The following is a 27,708-nucleotide window of genomic DNA, read 5'->3' as shown; positions in this document are numbered from 1 at the left end:
TATTGGTGGCCTATTTTTCTGCTTAAGGACAGGGAGGGACTGTTGAGTCACACACAATCTCGTGCCCTCCTCCTCCTCTCATTTAAATATTAATATGATGAATTATTACTAGAGTAACAGCTGTGCACTGCTCGTATCACAGAAACATAACCTTCTCCTCCTCATCAGATCGCAGCTATTCCTGACTAGCCTTTTCTGGTCGACCTTCTCACTTGTTCTGTATGACTTTTTAAAAATCATTTTGTTAGTTCTGGTGTGGTGTCATTAGGATAATTGTTTTGCTCTGTTCTTTCTGCTTAAATATTAATGATACTGTGGAAGTCAAAAGATAGCTTCAATAATGGTAAGTTAAATGTCTGTGTGTGTTCTCCTATGAGATCTGTGTGTTTAGAGAGAATAGTATAAAGGATTAAGATTGAGCTTGCTACCTAACACTTAAAAACCTCTCTCTTGAGAATTACCAAAATAACAATAGATGGTCTTTTATACAAATGAAAGCATTTTACTTTAGTCAACTAGTGCCTCTAGATAATTAAAAGGAATAACTAACATTGTACCAAGAAATACTAACACATTGCATTCTCTGTAGATAACGTGTTCTAAGACAGACTGCTAATTAACAGGGAGACGATCTGTAAAGACTGCTGAAAATAAATAGTTAGCATCAAAGAAGGGGAGGGGATATGAAAGAAATACAACACTACAAGTTATCTCAGCAGGATCAGAAACACCAAGGTAAAGTATTCACAGGGAGATCGGAAAATACTCAGTTCTGTGAGGAAAGGTCCTCCTCTGCTAAACACCTTTAGAACGTTTCTTGTGTTTGTGTGTGTGTGTATGAGTGGTTTAACAAACCCACGCGCTCTTTCTCATTTCAAGTGTCACTTGTAGTGCCTTCATGCTGCAGAAAGGGTGGCTGGTTTTGTTGGTGCCTGGACTGCTGCTGGGGAGGGCTTAGTGCCAACAGGAGTGTGTAGAAAGCGCGTTTCCTGGATTTTCCCAAGTGCTGATACTTAGAATTGTATGAAAACTTTCCCAAACTTCCTTGAATTTTAACTCACTGCTTTTGTCACTTAGGGAGAAAAATCTGAAATACTCTTATAAAGATTTTTAAATGAAATGTCCCTATTCTGATCTGAAAATCCTCGCTTTAAATTTTTCCCTTAAGTAATCAGTGTTCAAAAATCAAACAAAAAGCTTTCAATTTGAATAAAACATTGTTTAATTTTTTTGTTGTTTTTATTTTTAAAGCTGCTCCAAAATTGAATGGGGAACCTAAAAAAAAATGGGAGTGTGACCCAATTTATAAATCATGCCCTTCTTTTCCCACTCCTGAAGAAATTGTTAGAAACTCAGTGCCCTGGTCAGCCTGAACAGTGGCTGGAGGAAGGAAGGAGGGAGACTGAACTGCCTGTGACCCTTTCCCATTCCAAATTTTCTGATTAGGAGAGGTGCTGAGAAGGAAGAGTAGGAACAGAGTACTGAAAAATATCTTTCTTCAGTCACAGAGCCTTCTAATGCAGTGCTAAAAGTAGTGCTTTTACTTCTTGAATAACTTTTCTACTCTGTGCTTTTTTTCTGAGCAAGTACTTAACTAGATGCAAAGCGCCCAATCCTCACCGCTCTCAATTCCCACTGTAGCCAGCAAGGGTAAGCTCAGGGGCTGGGACACACTTGGTGCCGGGTAGCACTCACTGGCAGGGAGCTGTGAGCTCTCTCTCTGCTTATATAGGTAAACAGATATCTTTTCCCATCTGTGTTCTGTTCCTCCTAAAGTTTATGAGAGTCAGAAATGATTTTTTTTTCTTAACTTACCATTCACATCAGTAGTGTTTGGTTTTTTTTTTAATTTGTGTGAAGGTTACTGTATTGCAAATTATTTGTCAAATATGCTGCTTTTTTAGAAGCTTTTATACGCTATTAAACTTATCGTGTATCCCTAGGTAAGATCCCATTCCAAACAGTGCCTTCAGATGATTATTCGCTGTGATTGCAAATGAACCTTGTAGCAATCTCCTAACAGCCATTCGTCCTTGTGGACGGAAGAGAAACCTGCTGTCAGAACTACAAATAATTTACGTAACCCAATTTAAAGCTCTAACAAAATGTTCCCTTGTTAAGAGGATTGCTATACTTAATGTGTGAGATGGAAATACTTTCTGAAGGTCAGGAATGCACAGAAGATAGATTAGATCTCTGGAAAAGACAAAAAAATGATTTTTAACAGAAGATTTTCCTCTGTCAGACAGTCAGCTTGGCATTGTCTGAAGCTTTATGCAAACACAGCTCCGTTCCTGTAAATGTAAACGCTGTGTTCTCTCTGCAGAGGGAGAGAAGTGTCAAAGCTTCATCTCGGCACATGGGAAAACATAAGTGAGTGCGGGTAGACTGGGGGCTGCCACCACCCGCAGCACAAATAAACATTGGTTTTAAAGAACAGAAGGGCGAATTCGGGGATGTATTTCCTAGGTGTCTGCTTGCCGTAACTGTGAGCATTTTGCTGAAGGATCACAAGCAGCTTGTGTGCCTTCTTCAGATGATGCTGGCAGCACCAAGCAAGGCCCTGTGGGGTGCCAGTGGGTGGCTCACATGAGCAGGGGCAGCAGGAGGGAGGGGTGTCATTTTAGGACCTTCTGGTCATGTCCCTCACTCAGTAAAGATCTCAGGGGGAGACCTACCACTGAATGACAGACAGGTGGAACAGCCTCCATGACAGCCAGAGGGCAGGGCTCTGGGAAGGGCCGGTAGGCCAGGCCAGGCCCTGGCTTGTGCTCCTGGGCTGTGACCTGTCTTGGTGAAAATGTCAGGGGAAGCCACAAAACCTGGGTATGACATGTTGGAAAACAGCTTTGTGAAATCTAGCTTTTCATAATAGGATTGGTGTGGGGGTGTCTTGGAGTGCTTGTCATGTGGAGATAATAACAAGTTACAGCCTCTGTCACCACCTGAAATCCAAGCTAACACTTCCTTGTTGCTATCGCTTCCTATCCCCTGAGCACAGTCCCTCCAACCAGCCAAAAGATGAGGTTATGGAGAAGCTGCTGATGATTATTTCATAGAATCATGGAGTATTTTTATGGAACAGGGAATCATAGCATGTATTGAACAGAGCCCCCCACACCTCCAGCAGCAGCATGCAGCCTCCCCGTGCCCCCACACCTCTCTCCAGCCCTGAGCACACTGCCAGTGCTCCTTTGGTCTCAGAAACACCGATCCTCTCATTTTCAGCTCGAATGTGTTCTCATTTAGGAAGGCCCTCATACACACCACCTTCCTCACACGCCTTGTGGCTTTCCAGCTCCCAGGGCATGACAGGAGAAGGCTGCCTAGAAGTACAGTGCACCCTGATAGGAATCTGGGTATGGAGAAGCAGCTGTCCCCCTGTTCCTTTGCCCACGAGGAGAAGTGATGCAGAGCAGCTTTAGGACAGTGGTAAGGCAAAGCACAGCGTGGCTTTGGTGAGGCCGGGGAGCTCCTGCATTGCCACAGTCTGGGGGAGTGCTTGCCTCTTTCTGGGTAGATGCAACTTGCCTGACTGCTAACTAAGTCTTTGGATAGAAAGGTTTTTTTGCCAGGTACACTTCCAAATCTGAACTTTGCTGGAAAATTTAGCTCAACTGCTTTGTCATTTTACAAGAACTGGGCTGGAGGAAAGCATTGATTTTGCCCTACTTTTAAAACAGGTGAACAAAGAGAGTCTTTAGAAGTCCCTTGCCTGTTCCAGAACAGGAGGACATTCTTGAAATCTGGAATCAAAGCTGTGTTTTATCCTTGTGGAAAATCTTTTAATGTATATGAACTGGAGACCTCAGGTTTTGTAGGCTGGATAGATGTGGCAGCAGACAAATTCCCCAAGCAGTCTGTCAGTACTGGGTGTGTTCCAGCCGTGAAAACTTCTGAACAGGAATTCTCCCGTGACTGTATCTGTGGGCTGCTGCAGGCTTTGTTGGGTTCGGGCACCTTAATAGGATGTAAGTGGACCGTTCCTCCCATGTGTTGCTTTCAATGGCTCCTGCAGGTAAGAAGCTGGAAGGAGCTGCTTGGCTAAAATGCAGAAGTGAGGACTGAATGAGTTGGGAATCTTTAAGGAATAGGTTGGGGGGGAAACTTTGTAAAAAATGCTGTTTGAATTTGAAAGGAGAAAAGCAAATAGCAACTGGGAATTGAATGGGAAATGGTAGGGGAGTTGGAGAAATCGGTGGAGCAGCTGAAAGGGAGTGGAGAGGCTGGTGTGGGGGCTGTGCAAACACAGCTACATGGGGATGTTCTGGTGCTGGGGGAAATCCAACCTGGACAAAGCCTAGAATAATTGCGAAACTCTAGATTCATAACTTTGAGGATCTGCAGATGGTGAAAGAATTACCAATCACTTTGAAAACGATGAATGGTAGAATGAAGTACCAATCACTTCGAAAGTTCTGGGAATTTCAAATTGGCTGCTATTAACGGTTACTGTGACCTTGATCTTTGTGACTCAGTTCAGGAAAGTGGAAATGATAATATCCTGGTAGCTTTGCAGATTGTAGAAATAAAATTAATGGATATTTGCAGAACCCTTAAGCCCTGTAAAGTAAAAAATTCCCCTGTGATTCTGTCCTCAAACCAGGGCAGGACATGATGAATAAGACATAGGGCAGTACATGGATTTTATTTTTCCTGGTATCCAATTACTGCTAATCAGGTGAGCACTGTCTGTCTTGTACAATGAATGAAGCAAAGCGCTGAGCACTTGTGGAGAGAAAAAGAGGTATCTGCTCATGCAGCCAACCTATGTCAGATCAGATAGAGCTTGTTCTGATTACTGTGATCGTCATGGCAGATATAGCTCCCTTGAAAGGTCACAGAAGTTTACTCGCTGACATTAAGGCCATATTCCCACGTTATCCTGCTATCTGAAACATTAGAGCAATCAGGAAGATAAATTTTCTTGCTCCTCTGTGTAAAAAGGTTCAAAAGTTTCAATTACTGCTTTGCTTTTTCATTTGATTTCAGCAGTTACTGCAGGTTCTTGGCTGAAGTTTTCCAACTTGACAATGGCCTGTTTGAGCCTTGCCACTGATTTACTATTACTCCTAGCAATGATTACATCTGTCTTGTTTACTAACAAGTATCATTGGACCAAGGATGATAAACACTGGGTGCAGGGTAGTACTTTGAACGCAAATTGTACATATAGTCCTTGAATCATTTTTTCTACAGGTAAATGAATTGCCTTAATTATTTAAACAGGGATATTGTCACCAACCATAATAATCTCATTTTTCTCAAGTATTTAGACAGTCCATGCAGCGGTGGAAATACCAGCCTGGGTAGTCTGTCAGGAAAAAATAAATACCTGACATCTTGAAACCTTTGCTGGGTTGGGGAAGAAAACAGCAGTTTCATTTCAGTGAACACTGCACTGCATTTTGAAGACTGTGTGTGTGTAGCAGGCCAACCTGAGGGTCAAGTCTTCCTTGGAGTTGCCCTTGAAGAAGGATGTTGTAGCAGCACAAAGGGAACTCTTTGTCCAGCCCTGTCAGGATGGTTGGACTCTGATGGCAAGGGGTGAGACTTGCACCAATCTTTGGCTTAAAGGGTATGTCTTCTCCAAGACAATTTGTAGCTTAGAGAGGCTATCTGTTTTGGAGAATTTAATAACAAGGAAAATACGAGAGGTTTGTAGGCTGCAGTCTGTCCCTCTGGGCTGCTCTTTCGAGACAGACTGCCAGTAAGAGTCTTCCCACTGTTTAGTGTCTGAAGCCTAATACTTCATTGCTTTGGGTGACCAAGTGCAATCTCACATTGAGTAGCCTGGCCTTGTCACAAATATTCTCCCACTGCTGAACAGGAAGGAATGGACTTGTGCACCTATCTTCTGTGATAATGGGTGCAAGAGAACAGAGACTGGGCTTTCACCTGGCTTGTGGCACTGTGAGCTGCCAGGGAGATTAGACATAGTGTCCGTATGTGCTCAGTTACATTGCCCTGGATGACAGCAAGAGCAACCATGTAATTTCTATTATGACATCAAGGTCTGTTAAATTGCAGCAATCATGAGAATGAAGCATTGCAATTAGAGCTGATCCAAAGGTTGAAACTCTCCTTCCTCGATTGATCTCAGATGCCTTTGTTTTGGGAGTGTCCAGATTAAACAATAAGAAGAAATTTGAGATAAGGATTAGCAACATTTCTGTTTATTAAAATAGCCTTATCAGTAATTGATTTTGGCTGAGGCTTAAATGCTTCTCTAATGTTTCATAAAACAGAAAGAATGAGGGCAGAATATCTTCCCCCTGCCACAAAACACAGCTTTACATGCATGTGGTATCTCATAATTTTTGGTTCTAACAGCTTTGTACCAAACGTGATTGTATGTGATGTAATTGGGCTGCTTCTCAGTGATTTCTCAACACTGGAATGTCCTGTGGAGATATTTCTGTGAAGCAGCCTGCCTTAGCTCTGGACAAGAAGAGCATGTCTTTGTGCAGCAGGCTGTTCAATGAATAGGCCTGTAGGTACCTTTTCTTGTAGGTCAAGGAGCAAATAACTTACACAGGTTTTCTTTCCAAGTGCAGAAAAGAATGAAGTCCAGGTTTAGAGTTCTAGGTTTTTTTTATGCTGGTGATCATTAAGGACAGTTGGATCTCAGGCCCTGGCATTCTCATTGAGCACCACAGAGGCTGACAGCCTTGCCCACCCTCTCCTGTACCCTCTCAGTGTTTTTTTCTCTCTTGCACGCATACCATGTGTGAATACCACTAACAAGTGGATTTGCTTTAATTCCTGGAATTTATACGTAGGCAAATGGATTGTGTTTCTGTTTGCACAGCCTTTAATGGAGAAGGTTTGGGATGGTTCCGTTTCAACACTGCCTGATAGAGGTAATAACTTTATATCTCTGAAATAACAAAAATTCAGTCAGATTTAATGCTTTCAGTGCAAAAAAATCAAGTTCTATAGAGTTTTATAAATTCAGAGTATTGGTAAAGTCAGTTACTCGGTAGAGAAGCTTAAGAAATGTGTTGTGTATTATGTATTCCGGTCATAGGTAGGAAGTGCTTCTAGGCTGTTTTGTCTGTCATGGGAACGGATAAGTAACAAAGGATGAGCAGAAACTATCCACTTCTGAAAGCAGGGCCACCAGAAGGATCAAATGTTAACTCTTTGTTAAACACCAGCAGAAGCTTCATGCTAGCGTGCCTGGGGCTGACTCTGCGTGAGATGGCACTGCAGGTGGTTGCAGGGATGCCGCTGCGCAGAGCTGTGTGCAAACACACCTGAGCTCATGGTGCCCCTCCAAAGAAGCTCTTCTGCACGCCACAGCCATGCTGCTCTCTGTGCTGAGTGACTCAGCAGGCATGTCTGCTGGGTAGGTCACTGTGCCTCACTAACACTTGTAGCCTGCTGTATGTAGAACAGTCGGTCAGCGGTGGTGTGAAAGCATGGTGAGGAATGGGCTGAGCGGAGCTTGCTGGTGTTTGGAAGAGCTGCGCCTTGGAAGGGAGCACTGGGGGAGGGCTGCAGTTCATGTTCTGAAGTTCAGCCCACTGAGAATTCTACCGTAGACTTTCCCCTTGTTCCAATTAAAGCATTTATTTCGGGATAAGTGGTTGAGTTTTACCTTCGTGGAGGCTGATAGAAACAAAATGAGACAGCGGATTGCTTCTCCATTCTGTAGTAATATTGCAAAGAGGAACAGATAGTTATTGGGATCAAATGAATAGATAAAGATTAACTTCTAAGCAGCTATTACTGGAGCCCGTTTAAAGCAGTTTGAGTTGGAAGCGACTTTGCTGAAGCTGATGGTAAATGCCAGGGTAAGAAGATGATCCCAGTGTTTGGCACCGGTCACAGTCTGGAGAATCTCCAATGCCTGCTGGCATTTAGAGCATGTCAGGAGCAGAAAGTTCCTCCTCGTTGGTAAAAGACAAAGCGAGTTTAGACAATTCTGCTCATTTTTTCCTCTTCAAAGGAAAATTTAATCGTCCTGGTTTTCACTGTAGTGTAGTTTCGAGCAAATACTTTTTTTTTTTTTGGCTTGAGCTGTAGTATGGAGGCTAGAGATCTTGTGCTTCATAAGGCTGAAACCCCCCTCAGTAAGTGATGTTTCTCTGCAGTTGTTTTTTTTTTCTGTGTAGTAGTCAGTGGTGCAAGTCCCTCTTTCCTGGGCACTACAGACAGGTGCCCTCTGTGGAGTGGACTGATATCTTGCATCATTTCCTGTCATCTCTCCAAACCTATTTATAAACCGTCTGCTAATCCTGGCATCCAGGCAAAACTCAGTTTTCATGAGAAAACAAATAGTTTGGAAATGCATTCCCTCCCAGCAAGTGTCTCAAAACTGTTGACAAAGACTTGAAGTATCTTTCAAAATCATAACGAAAGCTGAGATTTTATGGGGTTGGTGAATGTAGGGAAATGAATAATCTCATATAGTTATACTGAAAACGTTTAGAAATAGATAGTGGAATGTGTACTGAGAAAAAGTTATGGATTAAAAGGGAGAGGAGCTCGTTCCAGAGCTCTCTTTTATTAAAGTAAAATCTTTCAGTTTTGATGTCTGAAGGTACATTAAAAGCAACTTAGGCTAGCTTTTACAGTGCTGAATACTTGCCGTACAATTGGATGGTAGAAATTCTATAAAAAGTTTCTATTTCTCTGATATCTGCTGAAGGAAAAAAAAAAAAAAAAAAAAAAAAAAGGAAGAAGAAAAAGACAAGAGAATGTAATTTGCACCATTAATGACACTTGAGCTCTCTCCAGCTTCAGGAGGCTGGTGGGGGTAGGAGGCTGACGGCGGCCGTAGGAGGCACTTGGAGAAGCAGTGTGCTTCCAAGCAGGCCTGCTCTGCTATTTCGGGAATCCTGAATAAGAGTGTTGGCTGTGGCTGACACACACCCCGAGCAGTGGCACTCCCACCTGCTGCCCTCCTGCCCCGGCCCTGCCGCACGGTGCTTCTCACCTGCTGGCCTTTCACCATCCTGTGTTGCATCCCTGAGCCCTGGGCGCAGGCACCACGGTATGCAGGGCAAAGTGAACAGAGAATGCTCCTTGTCTGATGGGCTGTGAATTAGTTCCAAAGGTACTCAGTGTGTCTCGAAGTCCAACTGGTTTCACCCTATTGCACTGCTCTGTAAGGCACCCCAGTGACACAGGTGACCTAGGCTGGATCCAGGCCTATGGCCCATCCACGCAGGGCTCTGCAGGGGCTGTATCTGAGCAGCAGCAGTGGTCTGAGACTCCTTCAGCACAATCGGTTAGCATTGCTTTTCCGGTCCCAAATGTCTCGTGGCAGCACCACATCTCCTCCTGATTGCTCACAAAGATTTCCTCCTGGCTGTGCGCCAGCCCATGTGCAGTTTATTGCAAAGTAATCTCTGAAAGTGTTTGAAATGCCTCAGCTTGCTCACTGCTCCTCCCGTTATGAGCCTGTAGATAACATTTGTTGCTATTTGATATGTAAAAGTTGCATAGCCTCAGGCTGAAAGAAGTGTATCAGCTGCTGCACGTGTATTTGCATTGAGCTTTGCCCCCTGTAAATGTATTTCAAGAGGATTCTGGTGCTGGGGAACATGTTAGCAAATGTTAGAGATTTTTTTCTCTGTCAATGACAAGCACTGCAGCACCAGCTGTATTTACAATCATACAGCAGACGCTTCATCTCTGTAATGCAACAGCAATTAAAATGCTGCAAAAAGCTGCAAGTAGGAAGGATTACTGTTCTATAGGAATGAACAGGAGTAGTGCTGCATGAAAACATGTATAGTTCTCCAGTGAAATGCAGTAGCTCTGCAATGAAATATAACTGTTCTACAAAAATCCATCACCGGGTCCTTATAGCTTCTGCTGAAGAGCTGACATGTTTTCAGGTAACTATACAAAAACAAAGGCAGTTTTTGCTGATACTACCCCACCTTATTTCCAGGGCATCTCTCCACTTTGGAGTGATCAAGGTATTGTAGATATTTAAATAACATCTGTACAGTGATATGCTTCCTTACCACACTAGCAGCACTGCGGCTGCTGCAAGAACCAGTACAGAGTTGTGCTAGGATAATAGTACAGAGATGCCCTTGACAATTGCCTTGGTGCCACTTCTGCAGGCTGATGTTCTCTAAACTGCTTCGCTTGAGGCTTTGGATGTGGGGACCAGAGCAGCACCATAGTGCAGTCAGAAGTAGCAGGATTGAATGGGGGAGGACTATCACACACAGAATTCCCTTGTTCCTAAGTGCTGAAAATAGACCCCAACATTTGGTGCTTCTTGTTTCCACTTCATCCTATGCCTTGCATTGCCACAGCAGTCCCGTTCTTCTTTCTGAGAGTATTTTTCAGCTGTAGATTCATCCACTGACAGGATCTACACATCGCATCGCTACTGCACACCTCCTGTGTCCTGCGCTGGGAAGTTAGAAGAAACTCAGGTCACTTGGAGCATCCAGGCATGAACACGTTGGTACTAGTAGAATGTGCTTAAACCTAACACGTGCCTGTGTCTCCTGCCTTCATCGCCTACCTTGGTAAATTTTTCTATGTGTTTCCTATTCTGTGCATGAAATAGTAATATCTAACCTCTAGGCAAGATTAGATAACAAGGAATTAAAAAAAAAGGTTCCAAAATCTGGAAGAGCTCCTGCCTTGCAGTGAATCTCACCCACTGAGGCTGCTTTCAGTGATGACCCAGCTACAAGGCAAATGTTCTATCTATGATTTCCTCTTCTCCCAGTATTGCCATGGCTTTGCCAGCTTCTGCTTTAGGCAGCTGCTGTGTCCATGTGCTAAGTGTTGGTGAAGACACAGAAAAAGTAGGCAATGGAACTGTCTGTCTTAAAATAAATGCGAGCTATTAAGAGGGGAGTTTGCATGCAGTTAAGCTGTACTGTAGTGTCCTAGATTGCTGATCATCTACCAAGGGGGAAGAATGACTCGTTCAGTTTTAAGTTTTTAATGACTTTTTTTTCCTGTAGAATCACAGAATTTCCAAAGTATGTCACAGGACCATTTATTTCTAACCTCAAAGTTAAACATTTTCTGCAAGTGACTTTCTTTTTCCACCTTCATTTGCCCTTTGTTCAGTGCAGCCTTCAGTGTGAATTGGTCTCTTCATCAATAGTCTGTTCTTTTCCATTTTTCCGTTGTTTCACACAGGGATGAAGATCTTAGGGTTTGCCTTTTTCCTTTCTTCTCACTCCTCTAATGTTCTCGTATCTTTTTTCTGGATCATACTGTAGATGCGTACAAAGTTTGCTCCAGCAAACTCAGTTCTACCCAGCAAGTGCACGAGGTGATGGTGTGCTGTCTGTGCCACAGCAGCTTTGGCTGTTGTCTAGCAGAGTGGATTCAGAAAGGATTCTGACACCAAATTTTGGTAAAAAAAAAAAAAAAAAAGTAAGATGGTGACTTGTGTGTGATTACCTGCTAATAATGTTGGTGTGAAAAGAATGGTGTCAATGAAGCCAGTGAGTTTTCATTAGAAAATTGTGTTTGTGTAAAATAAAAAAGAAAGGAAAAGGAAAAAAAAAGAAAAAAAAAACACCTACATCCAGTATGGAAAGGTGCAGTCTAACTTTTCAGGGAAACTCAAGTGTACCTGGACTTCTGTGCTGAATGCTAGCACCATAAGCTGTACGCTGGGGTACAGCTGTACAATGGGATTTGCAACCCCATTGGGCTGCAGGACCCATGACATGCCATTGTCACCAAGACGCCTTCGTCTTCACTGGGGACAGAGGCTGCTTGGTGTGAGGGAGCTGAGATCATGAGAGGGAGCTGTACAGGCCCAGGAAGCAGTGATTTCCCACAGAAAAACTGAGACAAAAGCTTGGAGCTGCCAAGTCACCTTGGGCAACCTTTTCATGCCTTCTCATAATCTTTCTTCCATTGCCAGTCGTAATGGGTGTGGCTGCTCAAAAAAAATGCTTTATTCTCTTTTATGCCACAAGTCGTGATTCACACTTGGACTGAAATAGTACACCGGAATTTACTGTTCAATCTTTTTGAACTTGGATCTAATAAAAGACTCATTGTTTCAGTTCTAATTATTTTTTAATTGCTGGGCTTTATGGCCTTCTAAGACCAATTCTTTTCTTACTCCGCAGTTAATATCTGCAAATGTTTTTGAATTGAATGGTATCATATAGCATATCATCTACAAGCAATGTAATTGTGTTCTTAGGGGAGTGGGGAAACAATTCAAAGCAGGAATTTATAGCTAATTAACAGGCTATCAAAAATCCAGGTATGGATTAGCAATTTGGCTGATTAGATAGCTAAAAATTGCAGAGTGACATTTCCCCTAGATGGAAGGATTCATTCACTACATTTACGCACAGACTGTGCTCTTAGAATGGCAGAGAATAATTGTGGGGGGCGGGGGGAAGATCTTGATTTATTAATTAGGAACCCGGAAAAATAGCGGTACATCTGGGCTACGCGAGATCTGTGAGTGAGCCTGTAGCTCACTGTTTGCTACAGTGCTTCTCAAGTGTCCTGGGCTGCTGTGCAGCAAACTCCACAGATGTGTGACTTTTCCACCTGAATGTCACGACAGCGTGGGTGTTGGCAAGCAGTGCAGGGGACGTAGTACAATACAGGGTCTCCAGCTGCTGTTGCAGGGCTGTAGTATACTTCTATTCCTGCTGCAGTGCCCTGGGATCAGCTTGACTTTTTTGTCTCCCATAATGAGAATACTTTGTATGGGTGGAAGAATTCTTTAATTAAGTAAATAGCTCTGGCTTTCAGACACTTAAGCCACTGCTGCTCCTGCTTTTTTTGTGTCCCAAATCTCTCCTTTCAATGCAAATAAATTTTCCTTTGTGGCTTGGCTGTGAGTGCTGTCCTAACATCACCTCTTCCAAGTATGCACTCTTGCAGTTTTTTATAGACTGTATTTAAATACAGGCCTCTGTAGCAGCCAGTGCTGCAGTCCTCCAGCACTGTTCTGCTGGGTGGCTAGATGCCACTGTGTTTCTGACTTTTGTCCACCATTGGCAGCGTAGCCGGGTGCCTATAAATTACCAAATATCGTAATGAACAGCGACAGTTTGGCTGCTGACTTCTGTGTGTATGTTATTTGTACCGCACCAAGTTAGCAAATACCCCAATCACTTCTTCTTGGCTCCCAGTAAGAGGGGAGCAGCTGGCTGGGGAGCAGGCATGCTCGTGCACGTGAGCAGCACTGGGCAGTGCCAGTGGGGCTGTGCCAGTTCCCCTCCTGCGGTCCCAGTGCCATGGAACTGGCCTTTTCCTCTCTTCCCTTTCTCACTTACTCCTTAGAGCAATGCTGGTTCTTCCTGCACCCGTTACTGCCAGGACCTTTATTTTATGAGTTGGTGGGATATGGTGGCACGTTTAACAAAAAATCAAGTTCCATGATTTAACAGCTGCCAGGGTCAATAGGACGCTGCTGTCTGGGTGGCAGCGGAGGGAGACACAGAGCCCTATGCACTGTGAGTAACTTCTGCACTATCTCTAGCCAGAAATAATCAGTTGAATCAGTAAAAATGAGCGTTAATTGTTCTATCTTCTTTTGAGTCATCGTGCACTGACAGGGCTGTGTGGGACCCGGGGAACGCCCCGGAGACATGCTGAAACTCCTTCAGCGGAACCTCAGCTTTCTTTCTGCTGCATGCAGCACTGCGATTTTCCTGCATCCTTCTAAATCCGAGAACATCTCACCTCACGCTGAGATGTCCACATAGAAGTCTCATGGGGAAAACATTTAAGGTTTGAATCATTTCGCTTTATTTTGTTGTATTCGTTGTGATTTACAGGAAAAAAAAAAAAAGAGTTTTACTGTCTCTGCCTATGTCCGTTAATGGGGATATAATTGCAGGCGAGGAGAGTAGAGAGCAAGAGCCTGCGGGAGTGAGAGCCGTGGGAAGCAGCATGCAGGTATTTGTGGGGAAAACATTCATGGCCACAGTAACACAGGGACCGCAGAAAATGTGAGTGCAAACGTTCTCTTCAGGGCAGGAGTGCCCGCTCTGCCCTCCTTCCTGCGCGGTCTCCTCCACCACGCAGACCCTGAGCACAAGGACGACGGTGCGGGGCCTGTGGCCACCTGCCCAGGTAACCGCCGCTGGCTGGAGCTGGGCCTGCTGGCTCTGCTCCCTGCGCCGGCTGCACGGAGCCCGTGCTGGAGGCCGGCATCCTCTGCAGAGAGCCGCGTGCCTGCGCGGATCCGTGCTCGGGCTTCGGGTCTGTGGCGTCTCTGCACCGATCCCTAGGCCCTGCCCGGCGACGTGCTCCCGGGTCAAACGCACGAAACCGGCGGTGTGAGGGCAGGGCAGCGTTAGGATGGAGCAGAGACCGCACTGGAGGAGGAAGGGGCAATTGTTAACTGGAGCTCAGAGCATTAACAGTATCATCAGGACGCCGACGACGTCCGCGAGCCTCTCTGATGGGAGCGGAGCGGCACCGCTCGGCCCTGTGCCGGCGCTTCTGCGCGACCATCCCTGAGGGACCGGCCGCCGACTCCCGGACCGCGGGGAAGAGCCACTCGAGGGGCTCTGGGGGCCGGGCACGCCCCGCTCCGGGACCCCGCAGGCCTGGCCCCGCCCGGCCGAGGCGGAGCCGCCGCCGTCCCCGCCCCCGCCTGCCCTCCGCGCCGGGTTACATGGCGGCGGCTGCGGCGGCGGCGACTGCGGCGAGGCGGGCGGGCGCCGGGCGGGAGCCGGTGGTGGGGCCGCGGGGCCCGGCCGTGTGAGCAGCGCAGCGCCCGATGAGCCTGGGGAGGCCCGTGAGTGCCGCGGGGGGCTCAGGGGAAGGCGGGGCAGGGCGCGGGGCTCACGGCGGCCCGGCCCTCCGCACAAAGGCGCTTTGTTCCCTCCCGCCGCGGCGCCCCCTGCCCGGCTCGGCCCGGCCCGCTCCGCTCGCCCGGCGCGGCCCTGCGCACTGCGGCGGCGGAGCGGGGGCGGCGCGGCGGCGGGCTGCGCTCGCCCCGGGAACGGCCGCCGCGGCGCCTCCCGGAGAGGTGCGGGGCTCCCCTCTGCCGGGCCGGGCAGGGGGCAGCGCGGCGCGGCCTGAAGGGCGTTTGAAGGTAGGGCCGGGCCGGGCCTCGCGCGGAACTCCCCTCGGTTCGTTGGGGGGTGCGCGGCGTGCGCTCGGCCCCGGGGAAGGATGTGCCGGGCGGGAGGCGGCCGGACGTCCGAGCGGGGCGGCCGGGCGGGCCCGGCCTCGTGGAGTCGGCGGAAGTTTGGCAGCGCTGCCCGGGGCGCCGCGTCGGCGGCCGCTGCGGTACGGCCGGGCGGCTCCGCGGCCGGAGCTGAGGGCGGCACAACGCCCCGGGGCAGCGCCGCGCTGAGCGGAGCGGAGCGGAACGGAACGCGCGTCTGCTGCGTGCTCGTTCTGTAGGGAACTCGGTGCCGTTTGGGCCGGCGTGACGCTGAGGTCATTGTGTCCCGGAGGAAGGAGCGGTCATTGTCTGTCTGTCGTCATGTGCCCGGTACGCGTTGTTGTAAGCACCATTGTCACCGAGTTTGTATCTATGCGTGCCTATCAAAACATCGTGACAGCGCGGGGTGTTTATAAACCACTCGTGCGTTCCAGAAAGCAGCGGCTTAAAGTTGAGGCAAGTTCTGTCTTGGTAGGGGATCAGTGAGCGTGTTACACGGCCGGCACGGGGACTGGCAGCTCTGCATCTCGCCCAACCCCGCGCTGAGGCTGTAGCCCGGCGTTACGTTTCTTCAGTAGCGGTAAGGAGCCGTGGCAGCTTCCACCCAGAGGGAGGGCCGAGCTGCTATCCCAGCATAGCACGCCCAGCCCCGTGTGCTCCTACATCTCCGGCAGACTTGCGACCCAGCAGCAATCGCTGGCGCTCTGGGAGCGGTGGGAGGCAGCGAGCAGCGGTTCTGAGCTGGCGATGACTCACTGCCTACTGACTGCAACGTGGCTGCTCCGAAACAACGCTGCTGCCCTGTATTTTTGTAGTCAGAGGATAGCACTTAGCAGGTTGTATAATGCGCCGTTAGTCATTCCTCGGCTTTCTGTTGTGAGTAATGATTTGATCGTTACGCGGTCTGTGTGATTAAATTAACTCGTATCTTTCCATCCTGTTTGGATTTCAGAAAAAGTAAATGTCTCGTACTTGCCCGTGTTGTAGTGCACATCCTGTTTCCTGAAAGCGGCAGGAGAGCCCCGCGCAGAAGTTGAGCACGGAGTTGGGCGGCCGCTTGCGTAGCGCGTGGGGCTGCTGCGTGCAGGGCGAGGGCACCCTCTGCCAGGAGCAGTCTGTTGGGAGGGCACAGCCAGACCGCTCACAGAGCTGTGTCCGTGTGTCCAAAACTTTTGGAAGAAAGAACAAAAACACCATTTAAAAGTAGAAATAATAATAATAGAAGTACTCTTGGAAAGGTGACAGATGATCTAAGCAGAGCCATTGGTGCCCAAGTGAACAGCCTGTTCGGCACAAATCAGGGTTAATCACCCCTGTCTGTAATACGCTGCCATGTGTGACAGACCTTTTGGATTTAGATTTGTTACACGACTGAGGAAGGGGTGATCAGGTTCTTTATTCACTGCTTATTTTCCAGACAGGTGCTTGGGCTGGTGGTGATGGCTGACAGCAAAACTGAAAATGCATCAAGTGTGCTGGTGTTGTTCTTAAGTATGAGTGTCTGGAAAAACAAACCATAATTTTTCTGAAGTTAAAATCGGCTCTGGAATGCAAAGAAGAAAAGTTGTTACTTTGACCTTATTTTGGTTAAAAAGTCATGATTTATTCTTGATTATCCTTTACGTAATTATTATTTTGGTTTGAGTGGAAGAAAGTTTAGGGTTAACTTTTTACTTTCTGTCCCTCCTACCCACATCTGGTCACAGAACTGCTGGTGAGGTGTCTGTTTGCCATTAACTAGATGGGGAACCGTGAGCAGCATTTCAACCCCAGGCGGAGCCCCAGGGCTGTGTGGGGCAGCAGGAAGGGCAGAGTACGGCTGTAGTGCTGTTTTTGAGAGGAGGTGGGCTGAAGTAGTGGGCGTAGTGCAGAAACATGTTTTTTGGTTCAGACACAGGCCTGCATGAACCTGCTGCACACCTGTTATTTGTGAAGTTATGATAAAAGATCACTCTCAAATTACTGAATCTTAATTTGAGTTGCTTTAAAACAGGCTGCTTCCGCAAGGATGGCCTCTGCTTGTCCTCATCCTTGCCCATGAGGAGCTGTCTCTGGTTGGGGGTCCAATTCCCAGCACTTTCTCCTGGTCCGGGTGCTGGCTGGGGCTTTGGGAGCAGGCTGCTTGCTCAGAGCAACGCAGGGAGCCGGTAGCAGGATGGGGTCAGGCTGAAGGCTGCAGCAGGTTGCTTGCGTTATCAGCAGTTGTTTCCTTGGCTGAGTCACTCTGATTCTGAAAGTGATGATAATCCTTCTGAAAATGTCTTAATTAGTGGTTATCTAGTGGAAGGGTACAGTAGAAGCTGATGACTAAAAGTGCCTCATTTGGGAGTTTCAGAGTGAAAGCATTAGGACCCCCTGCTGAGTGAGCGAGTGGGTTGTCGCTCTGCTCTCCTGGAGGTAAGCAGCAATGTCATCGTCTTCTGGCTTTCGTGGCATTTGGGGGTAGCAGCTGGTAGCCTGTGGTGGTACTCCCTGCTGCTGGTGGGTCAGCTGGACCTTGTTTCAATCTGTTCCTGTGTTCTTGAATGGAACTGGCTAAAGGAGAGGTTCCGGATACATTGCACAACTGCTGCAAACCAACAGGGTGTTGCTGAATGTTGAAGCCATCAGCAGTGTGAAACAGTAGGCTTAATTAGAGGGGGAGAGTAAAACTGTATGAGATGGCCCTAAGGGTGTAAAATACAATGTAGTTGAGGGTGTTGGGACAAGGGCTTGGAGCTGGGGTAAGCGTGAGATGTGACGAGTGGGAGCTCCAGCAAGGGATTTCTGTGATGGTTTGGGGGATATGAGGATTGGAAGGGAAAATGATTGGAGTGAAGTGAACTAGTTTACCAGCAGGCAGCAGCTCAACGTGAGTGAGCCTGAAAGTGGTGCATGTGAAGGAGAAAATATTTTTAGGCTTTTATTGAAAAAAAAAACAAGAGTCAAGAGGCTGGGCAGCAAAGCAAAACTTAACGCTTTCAGTGTAGAAGTACTACAGTCGGCTGTCTCGATTTAAATAAAAAACCAGCAGAGGGTGACGTGTTTCCTTCCCTTCCTGCTTGCTGCGTGCTGCCCTGGGTGTGCGCACCTGGGAGCGGGGACGGGGCTTGGTGTCCTGCTGCGGGGCAGCCCTGTGCTGCAGGAGTGAGTGGTGGTCCGCGGTGCGTTGCAGCACTCCTTTCTGTTTGCCTGTCTGCCTTTCTGTATTATTTCTGCGTGCAATTCTGCCTGCGAATTAAGAGGCTGTTGTTTAGAATACATGAATAATTTGTCAGCTGCTGTGCTGCTAGGAGTATGGAAACTTGTTCTGGTTGTTTCACTGAAATGTTAACTGTAGGAATGCTCTCCCTTAAAACTGCTAATTCTAAATGGCTGGGGTAGTTTGGAGAACCTCTACATTTGTGTAGAGGGCCGGCTGAAGAGCTCAAATGCATTCAGTGATTAAATACGTTTAAGATTGAAGCTAGGACATCCTGTGGCTTGCTGCCACTCCAGTTGTTGGGGAAGAGCATCCAAGTGGAACTGGCCAGAGCTTTGCTCGCTGTGCAGGGTGCTCCTTCTCGCTCTTCCATTTGTGGCATCTTTGAGCTCTCAAAAGAAATGGTGAGGATATTCTGCAAAAATATACTGCGGTCTTCCTGACAGCGTTCCGCTGCTGCAGACTGGGAGACCTACTGAGAAAATTGCTACTTTTGTTTTCATAACTAGTAATTGCATTTATTAGGCTATTAGAAAAATTAATGATGTCTGAAAGTGCCTGTGCATTAGAGGAAACAGAGACATATTGGTTGTTATGTGAAATGTTGTCCTTGTGATTTATTTCTTTCTATAATCTAGCTTGACTAAATGTGGAGGTAGTTGGTGAATCGTAATTTATGTAATGTCTAGGAGGTGTCCTTGTGATTCTTGTGGCAGTCAATCTGTAGAGGTCAAAAGGTGCTTTGAGTAAGCTTCGTGCAAAGTCACAAGGATTTAAGGCGATGGATGTGTGCGACATATTCTGGAAATTCAGCCAGTCTTGGAAGCGCGCTCCACTTATCCTCTTCTGTGAACTGTTCTTGGTTACGTCTTATGGCAAAATAGCAAAAACAGAGTGGAAAGAATGACTCCAAAGCTCGGTGACTGAGGTGCAGGATATTATTGTTGCTGACTTGTGCCTAGCAGCTGTCACAGAGAATTCCAAGTTCTCTATGGTGTTTCCTTTCTTAAAACCCTGTAAGATTTTTATTTAATGTGCCTTACATTCTGAGTAGGTTATATATAAAACTTTCCCAATGCATGTTTAGAAAGGGGCGGTCTGGTGATTATTGTCAATTTCTTTCTGCGAGAAGTATGAAAAGAATACGTCACTTCTCTAGTTTGGCTTTTGTGGTGACCTGCTGTTTTGCAAGTGAACACCTAAGTTGTGTATTAGGACAACTTTAGGAGCTGGGAGAGGAGAAGGACTTCTGTACGTGCAGAATTCTGATCTCTTTTGTCTTCTTTTCAGGTTGCCACGGAGTAAGATGGATGGTAGCTTTGATTGTGATTGTGGTGAGCTGGAGCCACCTGATCATTAACAGAAGGCATCTTTTGTAAATCAAGAGCTGCCAGTTTCCTGTTTAACCAGACTGTAAACAAAGGAGAGGAAAAAGGAGGAAGAAGAAAAAAAATAGTGCTTACCAGCACCATAGAATGACGCTGCTCAGGACCAGTCCAACACTGAATGTATCTGCACTGTGAGGAGGAGGATGTTAATAGAAGCCTATTATGTGCATATTTATTCACATTTTTGTTAAATGTTAACCAGTTTAGCACAGTAGAGCTGAGTGCATAGTATGTCATTTCATTCCGTTTGAGTTTCTTGTGAGTATTTTCTTTAATGTCTGCAGAAATGCTGCACCTTTCTTGAACTATGAATGCTGCAATCTTTCTATCTTATGCTCGGTTTGAGTTCTAGAGCTGACAGGCTCTAAATTCAAGGGGACACAACAGGCCTGGCTGGCTCATAATGAAATGAGAGTGTCAAGAAACCATCTTGCAGTCGAAGCCAAGTGTTTCTTCTCCCTTTCCGTAAGACCTTTCCTTCAGATACCAGTGGAAGCGTCTCCGTGTGTTTACAGAAGCTTAGTAGTTTGAGGAAAAAGAAAACGTAAAGAATTTTAAAATGGCAGAAAAATTTGAAAGTCTCATGAACATTCATGGTTTTGATCTGGGCTCTCGGTATATGGACTTAAAACCACTGGGCTGTGGTGGAAATGGCTTAGTTTTTTCTGCTGTCGACAATGACTGTGACAAGAGAGTGGCTGTCAAGAAAATTGTCCTTACGGATCCCCAGAGTGTTAAACATGCTCTACGTGAGATCAAAATTATTAGAAGACTTGACCACGATAACATTGTCAAAGTATTTGAAATTCTTGGTCCTAGTGGAAGCCAGTTAACAGATGATGTGGGCTCCCTGACAGAGCTGAACTGTGTTTACATTGTCCAGGAATACATGGAGACGGATCTGGCTAATCTGCTGGAGCAAGGCCCTTTACTGGAAGATCACGCCAGACTTTTCATGTACCAGCTGCTACGTGGGCTCAAGTATATCCACTCTGCAAATGTTCTGCATAGAGATCTCAAACCAGCTAACCTTTTCATTAATACCGAAGACTTGGTGCTGAAGATTGGTGACTTCGGTCTTGCACGAATCATGGATCCTCATTATTCCCACAAGGTGCGTGAAGAGTGGAAATGTTTAGGTGATACGCTGCCAACCGTGCCTCCTTAAAATAGTATCTTGCTTCCTTCTTGCAGAATCAAATGAAATTGCTGGTTCTTGTCAAGGTACTTAGAGTAAAATCTAGCCTGTAGAAGGCTCTTTAGCAGTGGGATATCAGATTAGGGGTCGTACACACAGTGGAAATGAAATACTTGCAAACCAAATGGAACGGGTCTGTAGGTGACATCTTCTATCTCAAATAGGGGCAATTAACAATTACTGCAGCATAAAATAAAACATAATTAGATATATTCAGAAAAAGCAGGTTATTTTTAACTGTGAATTCAGGACTTGAGATTTCTTAAGAGCAGCATGTAGAGGCATAACTGAATAAGCCTTAGGTAAGATTATGAATGGTACATGCGTAACGAATGAGTGCGGCCATTTCCTGGGATTCAGAGATGCTGTGTTTGTGGTTCAGGTGATGTCTCCTCAGAGAGTTAATTATTTTGTCTACATTTATTTGGCACCTGGGAATTACAGAGTTTTATTGTAGTATCTGACTAATAAATAGAGTCCCGCTTGTCTGTTGTTACTGTTTATTCATAGAGATAGTGCTGTTCCATTGTAAAAGGTAGCGTATGGCTTAGCACTATTCCTGAGACCACAAGACCAAAATCTTCAAGTATTGCATTAAAACCTAAAGAAAAAGAGTACTTAAAAACACACCTCTTAAAAACGTAAGTAAGCATTTTCTTTGTTTTTATTTATTTGTTAGGGCCATCTTTCTGAAGGATTGGTTACTAAATGGTACAGATCACCCCGGCTTTTACTTTCTCCTAACAACTACACTAAAGCCATTGACATGTGGGCTGCAGGTTGCATCTTTGCTGAAATGCTGACTGGGAAAACCCTCTTTGCAGGTGAGTAGAAGGAAAAACACTGTCTCTATTCCTAAAAGGAACGGTATTGCCTAATGTTCCTAAGGAAGGGTTGGTTCTCCTGGTTAGTATCAATTCCCTCTGACTGTCAGGATACTGCTGTATTATTACGCAGTTGTGTAAGTGTGCTATAAATTGGTGTATTTGTATGTCTTAGTTGTGAATTTAGATAAATAGCAGAATTTAACTTCCTGAGCACGCACGTGGTAAATCTTCCTGTGATTTGGTTAAGCTCTATTTATTGGGTGCGTAAGAAGTGTTCTGAATGCATCTTCAAGGGAATTGATATATTCAGGGAGTCTTCAAGGGTTATGAATGGTCTGAGTATTTCTTAATTTGGTCAAAATAATCACATCCTGCTTCTTTATATTTTACATGGTGAAGAAATAGACAGTTTCCCTCTCCTCCTCTTTTTTTTGTTTCGATGTACACCATTTTGACCTGAGAAAATTGCTAGCTTCGATAATCTTCAGATTTCCTCATGTTTCAGTGGTATAAGCAGGACTCAAGGATTTTTAAATGCAGTGTAGCATCCCAAGGAGACATATAAGCCCCAAACGTTTCTGGTAAAATAAGAAGCGCCGCTCTAGTCTCGTGGGGTGCTTTACTTAGGATCAGGAGCGCTTTTTTTAGGCAAATCTCTGGATAGCCTTCCTGACCACATCCTTGGTTTAGCTCAGTGCACAAACTGGACTCTTCTCAGATGAGCCCAAACTGCTGTTTGCACTGTGGAGATGACTCGCTGTGCTCCCCCTGCTGATGGGCATTCGCTCCGTGGGGCAGATGAGCCAGTCTTGAGCAGTCTCCTGAAGTGCTGATTTTTGTGTGGCTTCTGGGCCTCCAGCAGCAGCTGTTCCACTGCACTTGGCTTTGTTGGCCCAACTTAGTGGAGTGATGTAGATAAAACCCTCGAAGATCTCAGCTCGTGGTTCAAAGGTCGCATTCCTCCTAGATACGCGTGGACTAAAACCTCTGCAGTAATTCTTCCCTTTATACACCAAGATAAAGAATGTGAGAACGTTTTCTCATTAAGTACTATTAAAGGAATACTGTCACCCTGAAATCATAATTTTATAGAACTCAGTGATTATTATGCAGAGAGGATTTTCTTAGATTGCACTGAGTTGCTAACTCTGAGCTGATAATTATTGGAATAATGCCCCCAGTGTAATAAATGGTCAACTGATAGGAGATGTATTAGGTTCCTTTGCTTCAAGTACTCCTACTGAAAAATGGCGAAACGTGGGAGAAAGTCTGGGCTTTGCCATTGGCGTAGATTGCAGTTGCTGTGTAATGACACTAATAGCACTTTGACTGTTTGGTGTTTTTTTCCTTGAACTGAATTAGTATTTGCCAAAGCGTACAGTGTTTTAGATTTCTTTTAACTCTGTCTTAATAACCAAAATCTTATATTTCCAGACTCACTTATGTGCCCCAGATACACTGCATAGACACGGAAAATAAAGTTATTTAGATATGGATGTGCCTTTCTAATTAATTTAGCACTGCCTGTGTTGTCTGGTTTGAAGACGAGTGGAGTCATGCATTTGGAAAGGGAAAATGTTTGGAGACATGCCACTTAACCTGTCCTGAGACTCTGAATCAAGTTATTTTGTGGAGTTGTTTGGAGGGCTTGTTTTGGTCAGCCTGTAACTTCCTGCCTGCGCCTGAATCATCCCCTAGGCATCTTGCTTTCTGGGAGGCTAAAGGGAACAGGAAGAAGAATGGGGTTTAAAATCCCAGAATACCTGGGGTGAGGGGGGAGATGCAATGTCATGGCAGAGGAATCCAACAGCTGTTTCAAATAACTTTTGGGTTTTATTTTTTTTCTTAATAAATATTTTAAAATGTTAATTTCACCTAGAGTTGAATGAATAAAGCTGATTAATTTTAGTGTGGATCGGATATGAGGTAATAGTGGAGTAGAATTCTATTTGCAGCAAGTTATGGGCAGTCTGATTGTTTTAGTCACTCGTAGTACGTTGATGTGAGGCAGTACCGACTCAGCTAGGGTATGTAGGGCTCAGTCACTTTCTCTTCAGTGATTTGGCTTCAGCATTTGTTTGGTCACCCAGTAAATGCATGGCAGGGTGTCCAGGGCTGTCATGCAGACTGCTGAAGTGAACCGATAGCGTGTAGGTCTTGAGATGGGGCAGCCTGATTCTGATTCTGGCCCCATTTATTTTTGTATCTATTGTGATGCGTCAGTATCTCTGATTGCCCTGAGTTCTTTATTAAAGGAGGGAAGCACTGGCATGCAAATAACCCTGTATGCAGGGATCAAAGTGCTTGCAGTTGAAATGACAGCTTGTGTCTTCTCTTGGTTTTTAGGTGCGCATGAACTTGAACAGATGCAGTTGATTCTAGAGTCAATTCCTGTTGTACATGAGGAGGACCGTCAGGAGCTTCTCAATGTAATTCCAGTTTACATTAGAAATGATATGACTGAGCCACACAAACCTTTAACTCAGTTGCTTCCAGGCATCAGTCCTGAAGGTAAGTAATTCCAAAAAAATATTTCTCACACTTTAAAAAAAAAAACAAAAAAAAAAAACATAAAATAGTGGTGATCAACATAACAGTGCATGTCTGTAACTGTTACCTGGAAATTTTAGATGGAACAATCTGTGTTCTTTGAAGAATTGTCTTCTACTGTAATAAAACTTAAAACCAACACAATTTGATTACATGATAGCTACTTGGTCATCTGTGGAGTTGAATTATGCATCTGTGCTGGACCTGCTCATGCTGGGAGGCTGACAGAACTGCTCTATTTTGAGACACTAGCATTCTAAATATAAAGGAATGTTGGAATTGAGTCAGTTTAAAACAACTCTTGCAAATGTTGTTGTGTTTTTTTTTTTTAAAGTCCCCAAACCAATCTGTTTTGGATCTTAGTTACTGACAGCAATGCTTCATGACAGTTGGTGGGTACTGATTCCATTTGAAGCATTCTGTCTTGTAGTATTTTTTTTTTCCTGTTTCAGGCTAAATTATTGTAGATCCTAGGTTTGACCTCTACTCTTCTGTTTACTGTGGTTGCCAAATGTTGGTTTGGGTTTTTTGGCGGCAAAGTGCTAGTAGTAGATACCTCACAGGTGGCAGACTACACCGTGTAAGCAGATGCACACTTCCAGAGCTGAGCACTATGCTGTAATCTTCAATTCTGGATGTCTGAAATGTCACTTTTCTCCTTTTAAATACCTTTTGCTCTGCAGCGCTGGACTTTCTGGAGCAAATTTTGACCTTTAGTCCCATGGATCGATTGACAGCAGAAGAAGCTTTGTCCCATCCTTACATGAGCATTTATTCCTTTCCAACGGATGAGCCTATTTCAAGTCATCCTTTTCACATTGAAGACGAGGTTGATGATATTCTGCTGATGGATGAAAGTCACAGCCATATTTATAATTGGGAAAGGTAAATTTGTTGCTTACTGTGGCGTGTAGCATGACTGAATTGTTTCCTATTTGAAGTCATGTTGCTTCTTGGGCATTGTTTCCTTTTCTGTTTCTTTCTTAAGAGGGAATCACTGGGCTTATGACTGATAAGACTGACTTGGATATGCTGACATATTCCTGAGATATGTTTGGGAATCTAAAATCTAAAGTTTAATCTCTCTGTTACTGTTTAGTTTTTTTCCCTCCTCCTCCACTTCTTTATTTTTTGTTTTGTGTGCATTGCTCTTGTCCCATGCTTGGTACGTACAGTAATAAAGAGAATTACAGTAGCGGTATTTGAAGTGCGTTAAACTTTACGGAAAGGCTGCGTAGATGGAGTGAGCATTGTACATAATTCTGGATTTGAATCTTTCAGATGTGCGTGTGAGGATTGCTTTATGCCAGATTAAATTAAAAACAAAAAAAACAAAACAGCAAACAACCTGGAAGAGGTACCCGATTTGATGGCTGAAAAACTTCTGTCATCTGTGTTGAATTGTCGTTATTCTGTGAGGGAATTTCTAAGTGTAACTGTCTCTGTCTTGGGAGCTAGAAGACTGCTTTTAGCCGCTAACGCTAAGGAAATTGTTTTGCAGATACCATGAGAGTCAGTTTTCAGACCATGACTGGCCTATTCATAATAACTATGAAGCTGATGAAGTTCAGCGTGATCCAAGGGCTCTTTCTGATGTTACTGATGAGGAAGAAGTGCAAGTAGATCCTCGCAAATATTTGGATGGAGATCGGGAAAAGTATCTGGAGGATCCTGCTTTTGACACCCACTTCTCTACTGAGCCTTGCTGGCAGTATTCAGATCACCACGAAAACAAATATTGTGATCTGGAATGTAGTCACACTTGTAATTACAAAATGAGGTCATCTTCATACCTAGATAATTTAGTTTGGCGAGACAGTGAAGTTAACCATTACTATGAGCCCAAGCTTATTATAGATCTTTCAAACTGGAAGGAACAGAGCAAAGAGAAGTCTGATAAGAAAGGCAAGTCTAAATGTGAAAAGAATGGATTGGTGAAAGCCCAGATAGCGCTTGAGGAAGCATCACAGCAGCTTGTTGAAAAAGAAAGGGAGAAGAATCAAGGATTTGACTTTGATTCGTTTATAGCGGAAACCATTCAGCTTAGTTTACAACACGAGCCTACTGATGTTGATAAATTAAATGACTTGAATAGCTCGGTGTCTCAAATGGAGTTGAAAGGATTAATATCAAAGTCGGTAAGCAGAGAGAAGCAGGAGAAGGGAATGGCTAACTTGGCACAGTTAGGAGCTCTGTACCAAACTTCTTGGGACAGTCAGTTTGTAAGCAACGGGGAGGAGTGCTTCCTCATAGACCAGTTCTGCTGTGAGGTGAGGAAAGATGAACAAGTTGAAAAAGAAAATACTTACACCAGTTATTTGGACAAATTTTTTAGTAAGAAAGAAGATGCTGAAATGCTAGAACCTGAGCCAGTAGAAGAGGGGAAGCTTGGGGAGAAGGAGAGAGGAGAGAGCTTTCTCAGTAACAGTGGAGAACTCCTCTTCAACAAGCAGCTTGAGGCCATAGGCATTCCTCAGTTTCATAGCCCTGTCGGTTCGCCACTGAAATCCATACAGGCCACGCTAACGCCTTCTGCTATGAAATCATCTCCCCAGATTCCCCACAAAACGTACAGCAGCATTCTGAAACATCTAAATTAAAACACTCAGCAGACATTTCTTTTATATTCATGAGATGTGTTTGTCTTTTTTTATTCCTAGTGTAAGTAATTTTTTTACTTGAATCAGACGGTGTAATTTTGGTATGGATTTCATTAGCTTTCTGTTTACCATTGTTTTTACAATCCAGAATTACTTTCTATACATAAGTTAGTTTTGTTTTTAAACTGGCATGTCGTTTGCACACAGAATTAAAGAATAGAGCAAAATAATGCAAAATGCAGGAGGTAACAAAAAATGCACTAAACCAAGTAAAAAAAAAACCATTCTCTCAGTAAAACAGTGTCCATGTTTTGCAGAAAAAAAAAAGAATCTTGCCTTGAAATTTACACAGTGAGACTGTACATAATTGCATGAAAATATCTATTTTTCCCAACACGTTTTTTTCATTCATGCGTCTCCTCGAGTTTTTCATACTGTACACATTTCTTAGACACATGATACCAGCAGCAACTGAAACGAATGCAGAATTTGGTACGCATGTGTTATCTACCTCAAGGTAACAGCAGTATGTGGCAAAACATTAACCACCCATAGTGCTTCTCATTATGCACTTCTATTTAGCCAGCATTATTGTAGTAGCTATTCTTACTGAAAATCATTCAATATTTATAAATGTTCTGGTATGCATTCTTTAGAGTGAAGTGTTAATATGCAGCACTTTTATTTATTTTAGCAAATAAGTATATTTCTGTAATTATAGAAAGTCAACTTAATTTTTGAGTTACGTTTCAGATAAAAGTTTTTGTTTAGCACTATGGTTTTACTGCCTACATAGCTGGATATATATTAACATCGGCTTATTCTGAGGCTATCCAATACATTTTTTTTTCTAGTTTTCATTTCAAG

General features: G+C 44.7%; 1 protein-coding gene across 4 annotated transcripts; it reads left to right on the top strand.

Moving 5' to 3' along the window:
- On the top strand, positions 185 to 27,291 carry MAPK6 (mitogen-activated protein kinase 6). Of its 4 annotated transcripts, none has more exons than XM_021407018.1 (6): positions 185 to 343; positions 19,569 to 20,780; positions 21,544 to 21,688; positions 24,038 to 24,202; positions 24,925 to 25,126; positions 25,743 to 27,291. In XM_021407018.1, exons 2-6 carry the CDS (start codon positions 20,226 to 20,228, stop codon positions 26,839 to 26,841), a joined length of 2,166 nt encoding a protein of 721 aa, XP_021262693.1. In that variant the 5' UTR covers positions 185 to 343; positions 19,569 to 20,225; the 3' UTR covers positions 26,842 to 27,291. The 4 variants fall into 4 exon arrangements, with proteins under 4 accessions (XP_021262693.1, XP_021262690.1, XP_021262691.1 ...); XM_021407015.1 differs by lacking the exon at positions 185 to 343 and adding an exon at positions 14,569 to 14,722; XM_021407016.1 differs by lacking the exon at positions 185 to 343 and adding an exon at positions 15,541 to 15,677.

Source organism: Numida meleagris, chromosome 9 (genome assembly GCF_002078875.1).
Source record: "Numida meleagris isolate 19003 breed g44 Domestic line chromosome 9, NumMel1.0, whole genome shotgun sequence".
Classification (NCBI taxonomy): domain Eukaryota; kingdom Metazoa; phylum Chordata; class Aves; order Galliformes; family Numididae; genus Numida; species Numida meleagris.
Note: the sequence above shows the minus strand (reverse complement) of the source record. Positions and strands in the feature narration are given on the sequence as shown.

What these genes read in the sequence shown, in the direction of transcription:
- MAPK6 (XM_021407018.1), top strand. Translation starts at nt 20,226, where the DNA reads ATGGCAGAAAAATTTGAAAGTCTCATGAACATTCATGGTTTTGATCTG. An exon ending in TGGGAAAACCCTCTTTGCAG is followed by an intron (nt 21,689 to 24,037) that starts GTGAGTAGAAGG and finishes CTTGGTTTTTAG; the next exon opens with GTGCGCATGAACTTGAACAG. An exon ending in CATATTTATAATTGGGAAAG is followed by an intron (nt 25,127 to 25,742) that starts GTAAATTTGTTG and finishes ATTGTTTTGCAG; the next exon opens with ATACCATGAGAGTCAGTTTT.